Source organism: Fundulus heteroclitus, chromosome 1, assembly GCF_011125445.2.
Source record: "Fundulus heteroclitus isolate FHET01 chromosome 1, MU-UCD_Fhet_4.1, whole genome shotgun sequence".
Classification (NCBI taxonomy): domain Eukaryota; kingdom Metazoa; phylum Chordata; class Actinopteri; order Cyprinodontiformes; family Fundulidae; genus Fundulus; species Fundulus heteroclitus.
The window spans coordinates 19,874,412-19,893,692 of NC_046361.1; the positions used below are offsets into that span (position 1 = coordinate 19,874,412).

The 19,281-nt window shown below is 41.9% G+C and overlaps 1 protein-coding gene across 1 annotated transcript; it reads left to right on the forward strand.

The window, feature by feature from the left end:
- Nucleotides 1–488: 488 nt before the first annotated feature.
- si:dkey-157g16.6 (AAA and Vps4_C domain-containing protein) lies at nucleotides 489–18,877 on the forward strand. The gene is made up of 3 exons (XM_012866593.3): nucleotides 489–654; nucleotides 1,903–2,043; nucleotides 15,576–18,877. The coding sequence occupies exons 2-3, from the start codon at nucleotides 2,019–2,021 to the stop codon at nucleotides 17,618–17,620; spliced, it is 2,070 nt and encodes a 689-aa protein (XP_012722047.2). The 5' UTR covers nucleotides 489–654; nucleotides 1,903–2,018; the 3' UTR covers nucleotides 17,621–18,877.
- The last annotated feature ends 404 nt before the right edge of the window (nucleotides 18,878–19,281 follow it).

The following is a 19,281-nucleotide window of genomic DNA, read 5'->3' on the forward strand; positions in this document are numbered from 1 at the left end:
TACCTAAAGAGGGTGGAATTTTTCAACACATCTTTAACAGTGCTGGGCTGACTAACAACATTAACCAAATAGTGATGAGACATTGTGGGTAATTTGTCTAGCACGGCAATTGCTTTCCAACTTTCTTTAATAATTTGATTTAGTTCTAGTCTGGCAGAGAAAAAGTAAAAGTTCCCACCAAGATCTGTTCAGTGCTTATATTTCAGTCTAATCCTTTGGCCAAAACCCAACCTGCACTACCAACCCAAAAACTTGTCCACTGTCCGCTGAGCAGAGGCTTCAGGGTATGAGTGGCCTCTTCTCTTTCCTTCTGAGAATGATTGGTCAGTACACACCCTCCATGCTGCCCTTCCCTCATTCTCTCCCTCTTCCTACTTAAATACTTTTAGCATAAAGAGAGAGAAGGAGGGGTGGGGGATGGGAGATCCATGGGGGATGGGAGCTAAGTGCTACCTCTGTTGTCACTGGCCAGAGAGAGAAGGAGAGAGAGAGAGAGAGAGGGAGAGAGAGAGAGAGAGATAGGGAGGGAGGAAAAGAGCAGAGTTGTGTCCCATATGTGGAAAAAAGCATAGCAGTGCACACACACAGTCCGGTCAGCTCCAGGGATTATCCTAGTGCTTTCACATCTGATGGAGGACATGCAGGCATGAATAGGTAAGGCCGCTTGTCTTCTCTGCATCTCTGTGTCGATCTGCTGTCACGGCCAGCTGCTCTCCCTGCTGTTTGACTTGAATCAAGCCTCTCTCTTCGGCCACTGACCAATAGATGTTTCTCCTCCTCCCCTGCAAACGGAATCTCTTTCCTGCAAACAGTCTCTGTTTGTTTGAAGTGGGAGCTGTGGTTTGTCGCTGCGGCGTTTACTGTTATTCTGGGCTGCAAGTGGTAAAAGTTGGCTGTCAGTTTAAAGTGGAGGGGGTGGTTGTTGCTGGAGTGAAGCCTGTTGGCTTCCAGAGACCAGCCGGGGGGTCATTGCGTAATATCTCCTTCATGTGAATGAGGGAATGTAAATAAATGCCTTTCTTGTTGTTTTAAGCAGGGTATCTCTGCAACTGTAGCAGTAATCATATTTTGACGTGCATTATTGTGGTCTGAGAAAGTTACGTGTAAATATAGGGAATAAATTGTGTGCATATTAAAGCATATTATATTAAGTTAAAATTTAGAAATGTTTCAATCACTTTAATTTTCTATGTGAAAATACACCATTTTACTGTAAAAAATAAGTAAGCAAGCATTTTCAATCCTCTTATTTATACAAGAATGAAGCGATTAAAACAGAAAGATTAAGTTTTTCTTTAATCTATCCTTTATTAGAACGATAAAAAAAAGAGATTTCCTACAATATATGCTGATATAGTATTTAAACTCGGCTAAAGTGTGTTTTTTCTCCATTTCTAAAAGGTATGATCTCCCCTTGTCATAAAACCTAATCCAGGATCTATTATTTATCAGATCGGTTGATACGTGCATCTTGAAAGGAAATATCTTTTGTCTGCATTTGGCGTATGGAGCTCCAAAAGTATTTGTTGTCCCAAGAATGCGGTCTTTATTGCCCCAGCGCACGGAGCAATGGTATGCATGAGTCTTTTTGTGAGGCAGATTTAGAAAACCCTCTTTAGAGGCTGGACACAGCTCCACAATCAGCTTAATGCCTGCATGTAATGAATGCCCTTGTGTGTCTGAATTTGGCTGGCCGTGTGTGTGAGTGACTGGGGCAGAGTGTGAATTCTGGTTTTGTTACACCGATGTGGCTCTCAGGTTGGTCCGTAACTCTATCGTCCTCTGGTTCTGTTTGTTTGGACTCGTCTGACAGTGTTGGCTAACATTTTGTTAAAGCATTTTTGCAGAAGCCACAAGCTGTCTCATTTATTACTATTTCCTCTTTTTTTTCCTGTCTTTCAGGGTTGTTCTGTTGTCGGCGAGCTCTCATGCCAGTGATGCACCACAGCCGGACCGGCGCTAACCTTAGCTGGCATTCATGAAACAGCATTCCTCCTCACTGAGACCAGCTCCACAGAATGCTGAGTCCTATTGTCCCTTATAGTGAGTAGAACATCCTTTTTTTTCTCCTCTCTAAACTACACACCACAAATGCACGCTTAACTCAGTTGGACTTTGCCTAAATCAATGAGGTCTCGGTGCAAAAAATAAAGTGGGCGTGGACACATGTGCAAACAGAGGGAGAGATGCACCGGTGGCTAAAAGTCGGCCTTGGCGCAGAGAATGGACTTTTCTTTGACACGCAGAGTGGAAACGTTAAACCTTGAGCACTGAATGTTTCATCAGCTGGCGGTAGAAAACAGCTGTGGCACAGACAAGGAACAGAGGGAGAATGGAGGAATCATGGTGCAGAAACCCCTTAGCTAGGCAAGTGTAATTGTACCAATACAGCAACGCAGGACTTACCCCTGCACACACTTCCTACTGCTCTCCCTCTCGTTATTTCCTTTTTCTTCCCACAACACTGACCTATTAACTGACGTATCCAGTGCCACCGCTCCCTCGTGGGCACCCTCACTACGGGCCTCTTAGGAGTCCAGTGCTCGGGCTCTCCAAAACAGCATTGTTTGGTGGCCAGCAGGGGCCTGCCTCTGTGGCCTCATCCTCAAGAGCCCCTTTTTCCCAGCTCTTTAACTCGCCTCAATGGACCATTATTGGCATGACAGTTACAAAAAAGGAGGGAGAAATCAAACAGAATGGTTCATTTAAAAAGTATTACTTTAAAATTGATGGTAGAAACTTTGGTTTGTTCCACTGACATGTAAAAATGAGTTGGAGTGGGAGCGTAGGAAGATGTGTGGGCACGTGAATTTAAAAATACTCGATTAAAGCATCATAAGCAGATGCTTGGCAGGTATTCTCATAGAGACACACTGCTCAACCTGCTTGAAGTTGGATTCGGCCAGCATTACCATCATTGGAATTTCAAAAACATGTCGATACATCTCAGATGATCAGTGGGCTAAACGTTTTGATTTTTGTTTTGTTTTTTACTCTTTTTGGAATGATTTTTGTTCTGGTTATGAAGTTAATAAAAAATGAAGCGCTCCCACCATTTTCAGCTTACAAACATGTCGACCAGCAGTAGACATAGGTGGTAGCAGACTCTCATGGTCAAATGTAAAAACAGAACTGTATAACACAATCTAATTTCCATTATTAAAAAAAGAAAAGCTACAGTTATCCCTACTGCTGTTAATAATGTTACCTATAACATTTATTAATTACTGACATTTGGATTCATAGAACCAATATGAAATATACAATAAACACCTGCTAAATAGTTGAGCTTTTAAGCAAAGGGAAAGTGTACTAGCCATTTAGCCTGCTTCACGGCAGTGTGCAGAAACAGAAACATGTGGGGGAAGGGTAAAGCTGTATCGCTCTATGCTCACACACTTGTGTCACACACTTATTAAAACTAATAAAAGTTTTTAAAACAGCATGACGGAAAATGTTAGTTGTTTTGAAACCACAATTCTTTGCAATCTTTGTATTGATGCACTTTTTTCCTTAAATTTAATAAAAATCAAATAAAAATGAAGGACATATGCTCTCAAAACTGTTTCAACTCGCATAGAACCTTCAGCACATTTTTCTCTTTCTCTGTTATAATCCACACAGAGAAAAAAAAAAAACGGTAAAAATTTTCATGGGCAGGTCTGACCTAACAAGAAACATTACTGGTTAGGAAAAGCGTTCCTGTTTCATGTCTAATATCCCCGTCATGCTTTTGCGTTTCTGCCTTTCCTTTCAATGGCTTTTGAAGGCATTTAACACTCCAGCGTTGCCTCGCTATACTTTTAACACTGTATTATACACATCTTTATCATTAGCTAAGCTAGGCTGGCAAGCAATTTTTTGCCATGTTGACAAATGAACGTCTGAGCTCTTTTGGCATATAGACCACACATGCATATTACTGCTTCAGAATGAACACAGCTGTGACTCAAATATCGCAACAACCCAATGAAAAAAAATTATATTCCTCAATCTCATGCAGTGCTATGCAGATGCTTCACTCATCTTGGCATGCAGGATGCTTGAAGCTGAAAGTGAAACTGACGGCATGACCTACTTTGGATTAATTCAGTTTATAATTATCTGACCACTTAGGGTACTCATAAAGCACTGAAATTACATTCCCAGATAGTATGTATGGATAATGACTAGTTTCAATCGTTGTTGTGAACAAATTTGATGATAAGTAATACGGGTATAAAATTTGATCATCATTAAATCCATTCTATTGTCACACTATGAAAATCTATTGAGTTTTGATTGTAACAAAGGCAAAGTTGAAATGGCAAGCAGAAGGCATGGAAAGTATTCCAGGTCATCTTAAACCCTGGGAAAAAAATCTTCTATATGTTGTTGATCTCAGATCACCCCTTGTATCTGTCTTTGAAGCAAACAAAAATATTTTTTTTTGTGTTTTGCAAACAAAAAAACTGTTTAGGGGTAAAAAAAAGTAAATGTGTGACTAAGTAAAATAGAAAATACTTTAACATGGTCAAATTTAGCAGTAATGTTGATAATAATACGGTTATAATAGACTGTATTACCTAATACTGCACCAATAATTAAATATTTCGTAGCAATATTAGCAATATAATTTTTTCAACTTGTATATCATGATTAATTTGTATACTATAATAATAATAACAACAACAGCAATAGCAGCAATAACAATAATAATACACATTTTCATGTTGTTGCATTCCTGGTTAGCAGATCGTTAAATATATAAAATAAATAAAAACAACAAAACTGACAGACTCTGTCCTGAGACAGCAACACAATTTCATTTCACACCTTTTAATTCGGCTTTATTTTCACCATTTTAGACCCCAAACATGTTTTTCATTACAATAACATAAATGCCAAATAGAAAATATGTTGACAACAGCTTCATTGTTGCTGTTTAATTGTTTTTTGTGTTTAAATTTCTTCCTTATAGTAGACACTGTACATGTATAGTAGACATTTTTTTCTGAAAAAGAGCACAAGAGCTTTAGGAGGATGTTCACACAATTCGATTAAATTCAATTAAATTCAATTCAATTCAATTCAATTTTATTTATATAGCATCAATTCATGAAGCATGTACTCTCAAGGCACTTTACAAAGTCAAATTCAATCAGATTATACAGATTGGGTCAGATTATACACAGATAAGTGTAATTAGGCTGACATTTCTGATGCCACTGAGGAAAATTTTTGTATTGCAAGATCATTCATGCTTATTCTGCTTCCCACCAACCACATACTATGAGATTGTAAACCTTGTTGGTCCATTTTGACCGAAGGTTTAGTTTGAAGGCAGGTCTAAGAATGTCACAGATGCATGGAGGAAAGGTTAGTCTGCCTTCAGACCGCTCACCTCTGGTTACTAGGATTCTTCCAAAGCATTGTGGAGAAGGTTGATTTTATGACTGGGTGCAGTGGTCTTCTCTGATCGGCTGCTTGGTAGGTTCCAGTGTACAGCGCAGCTCTGTTGTCGAGGTCGTTTCTGAACTCCCTGCTAGTGTGTGTTTGCAGAAAGGAGCTTCACATGGGTACGCACAGCAGTGTGAGGTAGTCGCGTTGTTTACTCTCAGACCAGTGACACGCAAACTCACCCATGTGCTTCCTGGTGACGCTGCAGCTCTCAGTTAAAGACTGGAGCCATAATTGAGAAAGAGCTTGTATGTGTGCAGAGCATGTGAAGACTCTCACCTCCATGTTGGAATGCCTCTTTATGGGAGTGTTGACCGTTCCTGCTTCCTTCTGTTACTTCCCCTGTAGCTGACATTTCTGTTTCTGTGCATAGAGTATGAATGCACACTTGGTTACACATGACAACAACTTGTACACACAACACGCCCCTGGTCCAGTCGAGAATACCTCAAGCTGGGTGAAACTGCTATTGCCGGACCTGAGACGAAACCTGAGAGAGATTCCAGGGGCCATGGATACTCCTGGAGGGATTTGGTGCAAAAATCTGTAATCTGCACTTCAAACACACTCTTAAATCAGTCCCAGGCTGCCAACCCAGGAGTGCCCTAACTCTTGTTGCTGGGGGCCCCCGCTGGTGGAGTGATACCTTTTCTTTTAAAGCAGCACACATGCACACAGAATGACTACACACAAGAGTCCAGTCTGGCAGTTTTTACTGCTCTCCTCTGACTGACCCCTGTCTTTTCTCTCTCTCTCTCTCTCTCTCTCTCTCGCTCTAGTTTTATGTTTTTCCTTTGGTCCTCGTGACTAAGTCTGAGTTTTAGAGCAGTTGATCTCATCCTATGGCCCCTCAATGAGTTGGCTGGAGGGCCACGCAAGAATCTATCCCCATTGTAGGCAGAGTAGTATGAGTGTTGCAGTGGAGCGCTCTGTGAGGTCTTTGAGTAAACACACAGCCCGCTAAACTGTGTGCGAATAAGAGCAAGGATCATTAGCGTGGGTGTGAATTGGCTCTAATTAGCCTCCAGTGTGTGAGTGTGTGCATGTTGTTTTCCGCATGTAGTGCAGGAGGAAAAAAGATGTTTTTAGGGACCTGGGCTTCTGTGAGTCCACAGGCCCAGCGCTTTATTTCTCAAGGGGTTTATCAGCTCATTAAGAAGAACTCCGCTCCCATTAAGGACCCAATTAAGAAGAATGGGGGGGTTGAGGCTCACTTGGATAGCTGAACTTTGCCGGATTCCTGAGGCAGCAAAAATTCAAAGCTTCACAGTGTGACATGTTTTTCCAAAGAAACACAGGTAGTTCGTAAATGAATGCACTCAAGAAATATTTTTACTGCCATTATGTGTTTGTAGTTCAGTATCAAAACTCTGCTAGGGCAGCATGAGCAGCGGTAGGGTGTGTTGATCTTTACCTAGTTTGTTCTTGCACAATCAGAAAACACCAACTCTGAGAGCTGGATGCAGAGAGGGTCCATGAGAAAACAAGGGAACGGCAACAGAGGGAGATTGGATGGAAACGATGGAGCCACAGAGTGGGAGATTGGTTGGGTTAGGACAGATGGAGGGGCCGATTGGTCATCACAGAGCCTTAAGGACAGCTGTTCTTTGATATATTAGTGGACACAATGACCTAAAGACAGCCTGCAGCCACAGAAAATAGGGACCCTGTTTTTTTTTTTTTTTTTTTGCTCTTGAAGGGAAGAGCGGATAGGGGGTGGGTGGGCTGAACTCGGCTTCTGCCATTTGTGGACGTGCGTTAGCAGGCTCGGGGGATGGGGGAGTTGTTTCTAAAATTACGAGCATGAAGTGACGCATCCAGCAATTATTCCCGAGGCTTTCTGCATTTGGAGAGTGCCGAGAAAAGTGTTGTTAAAATGAGCCCTCTCTCAGATGGGACCTAGCCTTCCCGCTGCATTGTCGTTAGCAATTCCAAACGTGTTTGTCAATAAATCAATTGTTAACAAATGCCATCAAGTAGTTTGGCTGCTGTTCTTGTTCACCCAGTTCGGAGACAAACAAGCTGTAGTGACAATAACTATTTGTTATGTCTCTCTCCTTAATCTGATATGGAGATTTGTTGCATTTATAACAGCAAAGCTTATTTTAATTTCATATTAAATTAATTTTCCAAGCCCTTTGCCATGTTTTGCTCTTCCTATTAAAGGGTAGTTTCTTCGCGCTCTGACAAAACTCCTCTGACAGCTGGCCTGGAACATTCCCAGAGGAGGTCGAAGCATAAAATAGACTAAGTCCAACTGTCATTGTGAGACACGAAACAAAGATCTCAAGTGCAGAGATAGGAAGGAGAAGAGACGCGCAGAGGACGTCCCTCAATGCCACTGCAGGAGACAGAGGTTTTTTTTTATCTCCAGGGACAGGACTCGTGGTCCGTCTTTAAACTCAGGGCAGCAGGTGTGAAAACGCCACACCAGATCTCCTGCACTCTTCTGTTATTACATCTTTTTAAGCCAATGAAAGAGAGAGCATGTGAGCCAGACTGAGGCAGAGTGAGAGTGAAGGATTGTGTTTCCTTTGACCGCTAGTAGGCCTAGACTAATGCTTGGATTTATAATAATTTTCCCCACCGCTGCTTACTTATTGATGGGTGATATAAGGTAATTCCTGTTGTCACAAGTGCTCGTTTTATATCTGTCTTCAGGTCATTTGAAAAGGGTTTCAAGAACTTACCTTGCACTCGTTATTGCAGTCGTTTAGCAGCCCCTCACACAATATCTCATTATCTTTTGGGTAAAAATGCTTAGCAAATTACAGACTGAATGATATTAATGTCAAACATATATACAATTTTTAGATTTTAACATAGTTGTTTGGTAATATTGCAGATAAAATGTGTATTTCGCACAAGCATGGAAGACGGCCTTAAGACAATTTTTTACTGTCTCCCCCAATCATGTTGTAAAATGCAGTTGGCCTCTCAGGTTGGTGCTTTTACGACTGGCTGGCAGTATGTCACGGCATACAGCCCAGAAAGAATGTCCTGTTTGATATTAGTATCATAAATCACTGTGAACTTGAAAACAAAGGACTCAGGGGCCTTCTAATGACAAATCAAGAACTGAAATATAAATAATGGGCTCAGGGGTGCGCTTTATGTGCATGTTAAACTTGTGATTACAGAGGTTTTAAAAAGTTTTGCCTTACTTGTTTGTGAACATTAAACTTAAGTTTCTTCTACTTGCTAATTGAGTAGTTTTATGCAAGCTAAAAACAGATTCAGTCATCACAGCTAAAACTTAACTTAGTTGCTCTTATGTCTCCTTAAATCCATTATTCCCAAACAGTTTTCACATACACTATCAGATGCCCCTTAAATAAGGGGTCACAAAGAAAGTAGCTAGTAATCGATTCAATCACATCATACAGACAGACTGGTTTGAAAGTTTTCTATCTGAGGAAGCCCAGCAAAAATTAGGTTTAAAGTTGTCTTTTAACTTTACCACCACGTTTCAAGGCATATTAAACTTTCAAGGAATATTAATCTCAATAGAAAAAAAGAAATATTTTTTTCTATTGAATCTTGAGAAAGGTATTAATATTTTTCACATGCACATTTTAAATAAATTCTTAGATGAAAACTTTTTTTCCAAACCTACTACTCCTTGCAGATTGTTTTATTAATCCTTGAGAGATGACTGTCTAATTCCCTGTCAGATATAACTTATTGGTTGAATTAAAATCTAGCTGTTATCAGGTTGAAATAGCAACAATATTTGTGAGTGTGGAAGTTGTTTTCTCTGGTAATAAAACTCTTACTAGCTATTATAGCTTCCTTTTTTCTTTGTCAGTCAGGTGTTTAGAAGTAAAGCCAGAAGAAGAAACGTCCATGTCTGAAGTTCATGTTGCAAGAAAGTGAGAGAAAGCATGACGTCCATTTGAACATTTACACCAAAGTTGCTCATTTATTGCTTAAAATTTTAAGTCTTTGTCGTGAAACATCCTAGATTTGGAAAGGTCGGCAACCTTTTGGAAACCTCAAAGTTAAGGTAACAATCTAAATTCTCTCAGGGAAATCTAAGACTTCTGTGGACAGTTAAATGCTAACTATGCTAACCTCAACTAGTCTGCTAAAACCAGTTTGAATTGGCAACATTCTCTTATGTCAACATTGTCATTTTCTCTTAGTTTTAAAACAATGGTTAAACCAAGACAGCGTGATCACTCCCAAAAATAATTCATGACAGAAAGGCTGTAAAAATCATTAGAGTGCTGTTGCTATATCTTATTATATTATAGTTCTTAAAGATAAATCAGAATGGGGCTAAATCGGTGGTAGATCAAAAATAACTGTTGGTATTATCCACAAAACTGATCAGTGCATTTCTATATTTGGTATGATAACGATGCAGACACTGTTTACATTTGGTAATTGACGTTTCAAATCAAGCTCTGTTAAAATGCTGTCCAGAGGAAAAAAATAATCGTGATGAGGGTTATTAATTGGTTCATTCATTGCAGTATTTATGTGTTTATTTTCAAATATTTTCGCTTTTATTTTCATTGTAAGAAATACTAGAAAACATGTTCACATGTGACAATGATGCAGAGATGAAGGTGCATCAGGCCTGTTTTGTTGTTGACCATTGTTGCATTTGCTTTGTGTATTGTCACCGCTGTAGTTGAATATTTTATTAAGGACGGGCTATTTTAGCAATGTTTGTTCAAGCTGAACTCCTAAAAAGCTGCATTAATACTCAAAGCAGCCTTCTCAAAACAACTGATCACCTATTTATATATATATATATATATATATATATATATATATATATATATATATATATATATATATATATATATATATATATATATATTGAAATATATGTATATTGAAAGTATACTTAATATTAGAACAGTTTAGTGAATTTCCAGACTATTATTGTGCAGCTATTTCAAGGATTGTATTTGCAATTTGCATCTTGTTATTCTGACACGCTTTGCTCTGCCTAACTCCTGCCTCATTTTAGAGGTGTATGATGTGGAGACGGTGTTTTTTTTTTATCAGTGGATGGAGGTGTAGCTCAAAGCCGAGTGGACCCTGATTGAATTGATCCAAAGTGCGGCTGTTTACAAGCGGCCCCCTTCACAATCGGCACGTTTTAATAGCACACAGTCCCAGAAGGCTTGTTGCATCCGTGTATGTTTTGTTCCTCGAGGCACGGAAAATAAAAGCGCCGGGAACGAAGAAGGAGAAAGCAACCTCAGGGGGCCAATGAAACACTATGGGTCCCTCCAATTTAAGGGCTTCATGCCAAGATATCTTTTCACCTCAAACCTATAATATTTTTATGAGAAACCACAACAGAGTTGGGAGTAATACCTACTTTATGGAACAAAAACTACTGTGGTTTTGTCCAATAAGCAGTAGATTCAGGGGACTTTATAGACAACAGATCTGAGCATGTTAGGACACATTTGTGCTAATATAACATTTTTACCCTCCTAAAAATAAAATTGTATAAGAGAGCAACGCCGCTGTCTTCATCTCGTGCTCCTGCCATAGGATGCAGCTCACACAGGTCCCTCAATAAATCCCAGGCTGACACAAAAGCTGTCAGTGAACTGCTCCTGAATAGATTAATAAGATTTCCATAATTAGACAGGCCCCTGACAATAGGATCCCTTCGGCTTTGTCTCAGGGCCAACTGGATTGTTCGATCCATGCACGTCTGCTGGATGGTCGTCCACCACAATGGCCGCACAGACAGTAAGGCGGTCAGCAGAGGAACATCTGTCTCTCCTGGGGCAAAGAAAATACACACAAAGAGTGGGAAGTTTCACATGCATGGACAGAAGGTTCTTATCAGCCTCCTTGCAGCCAAAGTAGATCATCAGTAAACATAGGAAAGATATGTTCAATGTTAAATCCAAAAAGAATTATATATTCAATCAATTTTACTCAATGGTACTCACCGTATGAAAGTATATTTCATACTGAAGGACACAGTAGCTTCAAGTTTGAATTCAGATTTATTCAGAATAATTTCTCTGTCTCCTCCTAGTACAGGTTTTAAATCTATAATCCTCATGTGTATGTGTGGGTTAGTATGATTGTGTCAGGAAAAGCAGATGTACCAGAACTACAGCAGAAAAATACGTTTTGAACCATGATGTTTACACATTTTACCAGCTCTACGATTGCCATTTTTTGTTGGTCTGAAATAATTCACCATCTAGGCTTGCACTGAGGTTGGTCTAATGATTTTGCTGCCGTTGCACATTGTCCTGATTCCCTGCTTCTAATCTTAGCTTTCTTACCGGCCCTCCAATGAATTAATCTCTGTGATGGCTCCGATTTAGGCAGAACCATAGATTAGTGCTTGCTTGGTTCATGGCGGACTTTTACTGCTCGGAAAACCACAATCCAGCAGAAGGCAGCATTTAATTACACGGAAAGGGCTAAACTCCGCTGAAACGCTGCTGATTTCATCACAGATGAATGATGCGGAGTATCAGTATAATGCACTTTTAAAAAATAATAACGGTGAATTTGCCTCTCTGTAAGCACAATCAGCTGGGTGGCGGGGTATGCACTGTAACACTGTATCAGTGCTCCACTGATGATGGAGTGGACAGCAGTAAGCCCATCTCACAGAGTCCTCTAATGTCTGCTACAGTCCCCTCAGATAGGATGGAACGCCTGCTGTCCACTCGTTCTCCTTTCCCTCCCTCCGTCCCTGCCTTCTTCCATCCCTCCCTCCCTGCTGCAGGTTTTATTAGCTCCCCTGGGCTCTCATCCATCTTTGTCACACACGGGCCCCATTATTGGGGCTGCTTGCAAACTGGTCCGGCTGCAGATGGGAAGGACCTGCAGGACACGTATGGCTTCTGTGGCCCGGACAAAGACCCGCAAGTCAGACCACAAGAAAACTGTGGTTGAGTGCGGACGAGTCTGTCTTTTGCAAGTAAAGTTGTGTGAGAATGTCACAGTTTGCTGCAGTGGGTGTGCGACCGTGTGTGTTGTCTGAAGCTTAGCAAAGCACTTGAACTGGTTTGGCCATTGGGAACTCAAGGCAGTCTATTTGAATATGAAGGACATGATAATCCAAGGGCCATCTGGTCCGCTGGTCTCATCTGACTGAATAAACAGGCGTAATCTGAAAACACACACGGAGCGGTTTGGAAAGACGCAGGTCAAAGTTTAGCAGCGAGATAGGAGAAGCCGAATCTTGGGCTGTGGCTATTGAGATTTGATTTAAACAGCAATAAGAGTCCTGGCTCCACACCTACAGACAGCCATGAATAATGAATCATCAGGCGGCTGCTGGAGGAAAAGGCAAAGAGCTGCGGTAATGACGGCTTCTGCTATATTCCCTTCTACCTCGCCGTTTCTGGCCGGAGTAGTTCCCACCTCGGGGTAAATTGTGACAGTTCGATAATGCCAAGCTATGTGTGGAATGTCAAGCTAATGCCTGAGCAGGAGGCAGGGCTAACCTAGCCTAAGTCTAATGCGGGTGATATAGTATTATTAGCACATGCATCGAGCATTTTGAAGGCGGTTTTTAATTTACCGTTTGTTTGTGTTTTTAGAAAGAGTTAACAAAGGGGAGTGAGAAAGATTATTTATAGAGCATTATTTATTTGTTTTCTCCAATCTGCTTAGTCTTCGCTGAAGTCAGCCAGAGGAACATTCGTTCCCACTTCCCAATGTTCCCACAGGAGCCTGTGCTGATGAATAGCTCACTGTGCTGCACTTCCAGTACACCCCCTTTTTCTTTCTCACTCTCTCTTAACCACTGTCCCCCCCCCCCCCCCCCCCAAACACACACACACACACACGCACACACCCTCCTTTTCCTTCCCTCCTTGTGTCCAGCAAGCCATTCTAAGAACTGGTGTACGGTGGGTGGGTGGATCCGTGGGTGGTAGCTGGGGGTGTGGGGCGGAGAGAGCAGGCATTCACAGCAACATGCACAGGGAGATAACAATGGCTCCTCTGGGAGACCTGCAGATGCTACTAGTAGGGTGAACAGTGGAGGGGTCTTATCGCTACGCCAACATAAGCTGGGAAACTACAAAACAACACATGCATCCCACTGATTTGCTTTCACTCTTTCTTTCTGCTGCTTTCCATGTTTTCCTGTGCCCCCCCCCCCCCATACAGCTTCCCCTCCCTTTTTAGGAAATCTGACACTGTTCTGTCGGCACTGAGAAAAAGATGCCTTTCCTGAGGAAGTTCACTTCTTGACAATAGCTATTCGGACAGGAGGGCGCTTTCATCACATTACACATTGTGACTTTACACACAAAAATCAAAGAAAGCAGAGATGCACCAATCAGAGATCTGCAGATGATTTCCAACATGACCTGCTGGTTCTTATTTTTGTTCAAAAACTATAATCAATGGCAACAGAAATATTTTTTTTCCCGCCCTCTTGCCACTAGCAGTAATTAATTATTTATGTTTAGTGCAGAGTAGGGCTGCAAAATAAAAGGAAAAATGCAATTGCAGTTGTTTGCAGTATGTTATAATATGGGTATTGTAAAGGATCAACACAGGTTTTTGTCCCATTTTTACAATGTCTCATACAGCCTACTTGCACAGTTAACGTGGTCAGCATTACTTACTGTAAACATCTCTGTGCGCTTCCTAGAGAATGTAGATCTTTTTCTTTCCTTTACGAAACATTTCCAAATCCAGCAGCTTTCCTAAAAGATAGAGGTTGAAAGCTCAACAGGATAAAACAGATAAAGGTTGCTGTAACATGTTCAGCCTGCCCGGTGTCTGGTTAGGTTGGCTCCGGGCTAACTCACTTTGACAAAAGGACCTATAATGCAAAGCACCTTAATAAAGGTATGAATTGACTTTCTGTGTTATTGACTCTACATCTGAAAGAGTTGGACTGAAAACTACCAGTTTGCCTCCAAAGGCAAGGCAAGTAAATTTTTTAATAGCCAATTTCAATGACAAGACAATTCATAGAAGATGTAGGTTCCTCTTAAATAACTTCCTACATTTTTTGCTTTCTCTGATTGCAATTCTAAACACTGCATTGATATTAAAAATAGTTGAGTTGGAGTTTTCTTTCATTAGTAGCAGCGTTTACATTGAAGGGCGTTCAAAGAACACATTAAAGCTTAGGTTTTTGTTTATATGCTGGTTGGAAAAAGATCCAACTTTGGAGATTCTGATCAAGAGGGCTGCATGATATCACCAGAACATGCAATAATGTTGGTGAATGTTGCATTGATGATATGACTTACAATGAATGAATACCTAACTGAATAACGATAACGTGTTTTGGCGTTCTGTCCATTGCAAGCCTAAACTTCAGACATCAGTCTCTGACACTACAAAAAAAGAGTAAAATCCTCATTTATGAAGTAACTTGGTTGTAATTTCTTAATGACTTCACCAAAACATCTTAATGCCTCCCTAAAACATTTGCTGAATTGAAGAATGGAAACACAATAAGTAAAATGTTCAAAAAAATATTCATTAGCTAGAGTGCAGGGTACAGATCATTTAAAAGGCAAAGGTTAAGAATAAAATATTTGATATCAAATAATTCACGTAGCGTTTGATTAAGTGGACAATTTCATCCTGTTATATCTTCAGAACCGCCTTTATTTTGAAAATATGTTTGTGGCTTCTGGTGCAGTCTGGAGAGTGCGACAGAATTTTCCAGATCTGGATAAATATGGAATAAGAAAATAGAGTGGAAAACAATATTTGTGTTTTCAAGACTTCAATCTTCTGTTGTCCAAAAGATCCATCCATCCATCCATCCATCCATCCATCCATCCATCCATCCATCCATCCATCCATCCATCCATCCATCCATCCATCCATCCATCCATCCATCCATCCATCCATCCAAAAACCATCTAAAATGAACGTTTGAATCTTGAAAATAATACTTTCTATGACATTAAAAAGTGTAGGAAACATATTACATAATTCCTTTAAAGTATAGCTTTGATTTAAGAAAGAGACATTATGTAAATCATTAATTAACCATAACCAACTATAATTAAGTAAAACTATGCTTCATAACTTTTTTTTCAAGATAAATGAAAATACAGTTGCTCCAGAAACATCAGTCTACAATCAGTCTACATATTTTGACATATTTGTATATAAAGTAATTTTATGTCCCTTTGTGTTTGTCTTGTCAGGCCTGTTAAAGATGCACTGGAACCCAGAGCATGCCCAGCCCCTTAGCCAGTGGCCTGAGCAGCACCTGGACGTCACCTCCACCACCTCCTCTCCAGCCCACAAGGCAGAGTTCTACTCCAGCCGCGGACGCAGCTCCTACAACTACGCCTGGGCCAACGACGACATCTCTGCCCTCACAGCCTCAAACCTCCTGAAGCGCTATGCTGAGAAGTACGCAGGTGTGCTAGACTCACCGTACGAGCGTCCTCCTACTGTAGGAACGTACCCAGAGCCGGGGGCTTTTGGGGGCCTTAATGGCCAGAAGACAGAGCTGGAACCATGGCCACTGACACACAACACTGATGCCTCTTATCCTTTGGTTGCTCCTGGAGGCCATGAGAGTCTTCCAAGCTCCAAGACCTCCACGTCTGCGGGCCCCCCTGGGGTGAGCAGCGTGTCGGTAGTCAACAGTAATCTGTCAGACTCTGCCTACAGTGGCAGCAGCTCCTGCAGCGGTTCAGGCGAGTATCCCCCTAGCTACAACGGCACCTACCTTTCCTCAGGGTTCTGTCCTCAGCCCAGTGCAACACTTCCCCCCACCTCCCTTCATACTCTGCAACCCACCCCTACTCTGGTGCCCAGCTACAGTCCGAACACGCCGGTTTATAACTACCCACCCAGCACATACCCACCCCAGACTACCCTTGCACCCAGCTACAGTCATCCTTCCACGACATACCTCCCCTCGGGTCTACCGGCTCCTACCCCCATCCCCTCTAGGCCTACAGTGGTCGGAGGCACATACAGCTACCAGAGCTCCAACCTTGGAGCATCTGAGCCTGGAGTGACATTAAAAAGAAAGGCATTTGAAATGGGAGTGGAGGAGGATGACAGCGGGGACAGGTCACGATACAGAAAATACAGCTATGAGACCCTGAAGGCTGGAGGAACCTCTCCTTTTGGAGTGAATGACAAAACAGAGTGCAGAGGAAATGGATTTAGCAGTTCAGGCAGCACAGACCCTCAAACCTTCAAGCCCAGCAAGTCCTCCTCCTCCCAGCCCCTGGTGTCTCCTCAGTTTGGAGCTGGAGGAGAGTACAGTCCTCCTGCAGGCATGACGGGGGAGAATGGAGTGACGGAGCAGGGCTTCACCCAGCAGCAGCAACGACCCCAGCCACTCAAACGTCCTCCATTATGTACTGCACCTGTTGAAGCTATGAAGAGCCCAGACCCCCGACTGCTGGAGCTTATCAATGGAGAGTTGTTTGACTGCAGCCCGGCACTTCTCTGGACCGAACTGTTCGGGCTCACTCATGTAAAGGCTGCCCTGGAAGAGGACTTGCTTTGGCCCGTGTTAAGGCCCAGTCCAGTGGTGCGACCACCAAGAACCGTCCTGTTGTTTGGTCCCAGAGGAGGGGGTAAGACGACACTATGTCGGTCTTTGGCCTCACAGATAGGGGCCTCCTTCTACCGTGTAAGCGGACCTATGCTGGCATCTAAAGGGAAGCTCGAGGCAGAACACATTCTGGGGTCTCTGCTGCAGGTGGCAGGGGCACGGCAACCCGCGGTGATACTTCTCAGTCAGGTGGAGGCGATGGAGGAGGAGGAGGGGCTGAGGCAGATACTGCTTACATCCCTGGAGAAAGCCCGGGCGGGGTCCACAGGTTTGGTTATTCTTGTATGCGCCACCGGAAGGCCGGATCTCTTGCAGGACTCGGTTCACCGGAGCTTTGCCAAGAAGTATTACGTCGCCCTCCCAGACATGGGGACCCGACAGCATGTGCTGCTGCAGGCGCTGACGCCCCAGGGCTGCAACCTGAGCGAGAGGGAGCTGAGCGCCGTGCTGCAGCGCACCGAGGGCTTCTCAGTGTGGGAGCTGCTGCAGCTTAGCCAGCAAGTGCTCTCCTCAGCATCTTCCCCGCCTGGAGCCATGCACAGCCTCGCCACGTCCCCCAAACCCCCGAACTTTACAGATTTTGAGAATGCCTTTTGCAAGGTGCGCCCACACACCACCACAAAGGAACTGGACACTTGTATAGAGTGGAGCAAGATGTATAGCCACTGAGAAAGCAGCTAGTCACTGTACTCGGACTGCACTACGACCCTGTTTTTGCTTTGGCATTTAAAGCCTTGGGGATATTTTGTTGTTTCCTAATTACTGATTATGCAGCCAAAAGAGCCAGAGAATCTCGACTGTAGGGGTAGCGCTGGTAAAGTTATTTCACTTGCAGGAACCTGACATGGTGTACTGTTTGTTTTGCCCAGAACATCGACAATAATTGATGTTTTCCCAAAGAAAAAGTGAGGTGAACAGGTTTTAGTCATTTGGTCAACTGGGAAAATCAGAGAGGTATTTGGATACTCTCCGAGATCCTGATTAGCCTTGGTCCAGGACAAAATCATTTATTTGTTGCTAGGCGATGTGGTCCAAGATTATGGATAATCAGGGTTTGGAAAATCTGCCCTTTGGCTGCTACTCTCAGGATCCTATTTATTACCAATCCACTTCCATGTTATCGTACAAGTCGATGTGGTCATAGGATTGATGTGCAAAGGGCTTGGGATCAGCAACACTTCAGCAACTTTTCTTTTTTTACCAAAAACTTGGCAAACCAAATACATAAATAAAAAAAAGCACTGATAATTTCTTAAAACGGACAGGTCTTAAGAAAGTAAAGATCACAGCATGTTGATATTCACAATAGCTTTTTACCAAACTAGGATACAATAATCTTCTCTGAGGAAACAAGTGCAGAATAAGTGAAGCTTTGTCCTTGAATACAGTTGTTTAGGTGGAATGTGTTTCTTTTTATTTTATTTTTTTTTGCAGAATCATTTCTTATGTATCCCCATCTACTCACCAACTGTGCTGTGCCTACATTATAGTACAAGTAACTCGAAACCTACTTCACGATTCACATTCCACATCAGATTCAGTTTCCCACCTGCAGAGCAACACCTGCGCCATTCAGCCTGTCCCACATTTTGTTTTTTTTCCAGCCTCCTTTCCTCCTTTTTTTTTCTTGTATTATGTAATATTGTTTGAAATGCTCAGGAAGAATTTCTTTACCTCAGAAATATGAAATAAAGAATGTATGTAATCTTAGGGTCTTAGAGAAGAGAGTGAGACAAAGGAGTGAGGAGGACCGTGACAGTCTGGTGAAAAACCCACTGCGGCTGGGCTTGTACCTCAGCAGAGAAACTTGAATATTCTACAAAGAGTAACATTGAATGTAATTCAGGTATTTCAAAGGATATTTGATGCCATAAATCCATGTATTATTATATATGAATATATAAATACGTTTTCTTGTTTGTTTCAGTTCTTTTACCATTTATTTTTGTTGTAGTTTATGGTGAAGTGATGATTGTCTATAAGAAATGTAGAAAACAGAAAATACTTCTTCTTTTGTTGGACAAACTGCTGGGAAATCTTAGCTTTCCTTTCCTGTCAGAGTTTCTTACGTAGTTCTAGTTAGCAATCGACGTTAAAAGCCGAGCCAATATATGAATGTGGGCCCCCAAATAGATTTTGCTCAAGCTAAATGGGTACTGAGTGGGCCTCAGTCACTTATGTTGGACCCACTTAGTTTGATTAAACACAAATTGTATTGCCAAAACCAATGAGACACCTTATGTAGGACTTTGCTAGGTTTATACTTGGAAAATCAGTTTAAATTGGGTACCACAGTATGTCTATGTACCAAATCTCCTTATCAACCATTA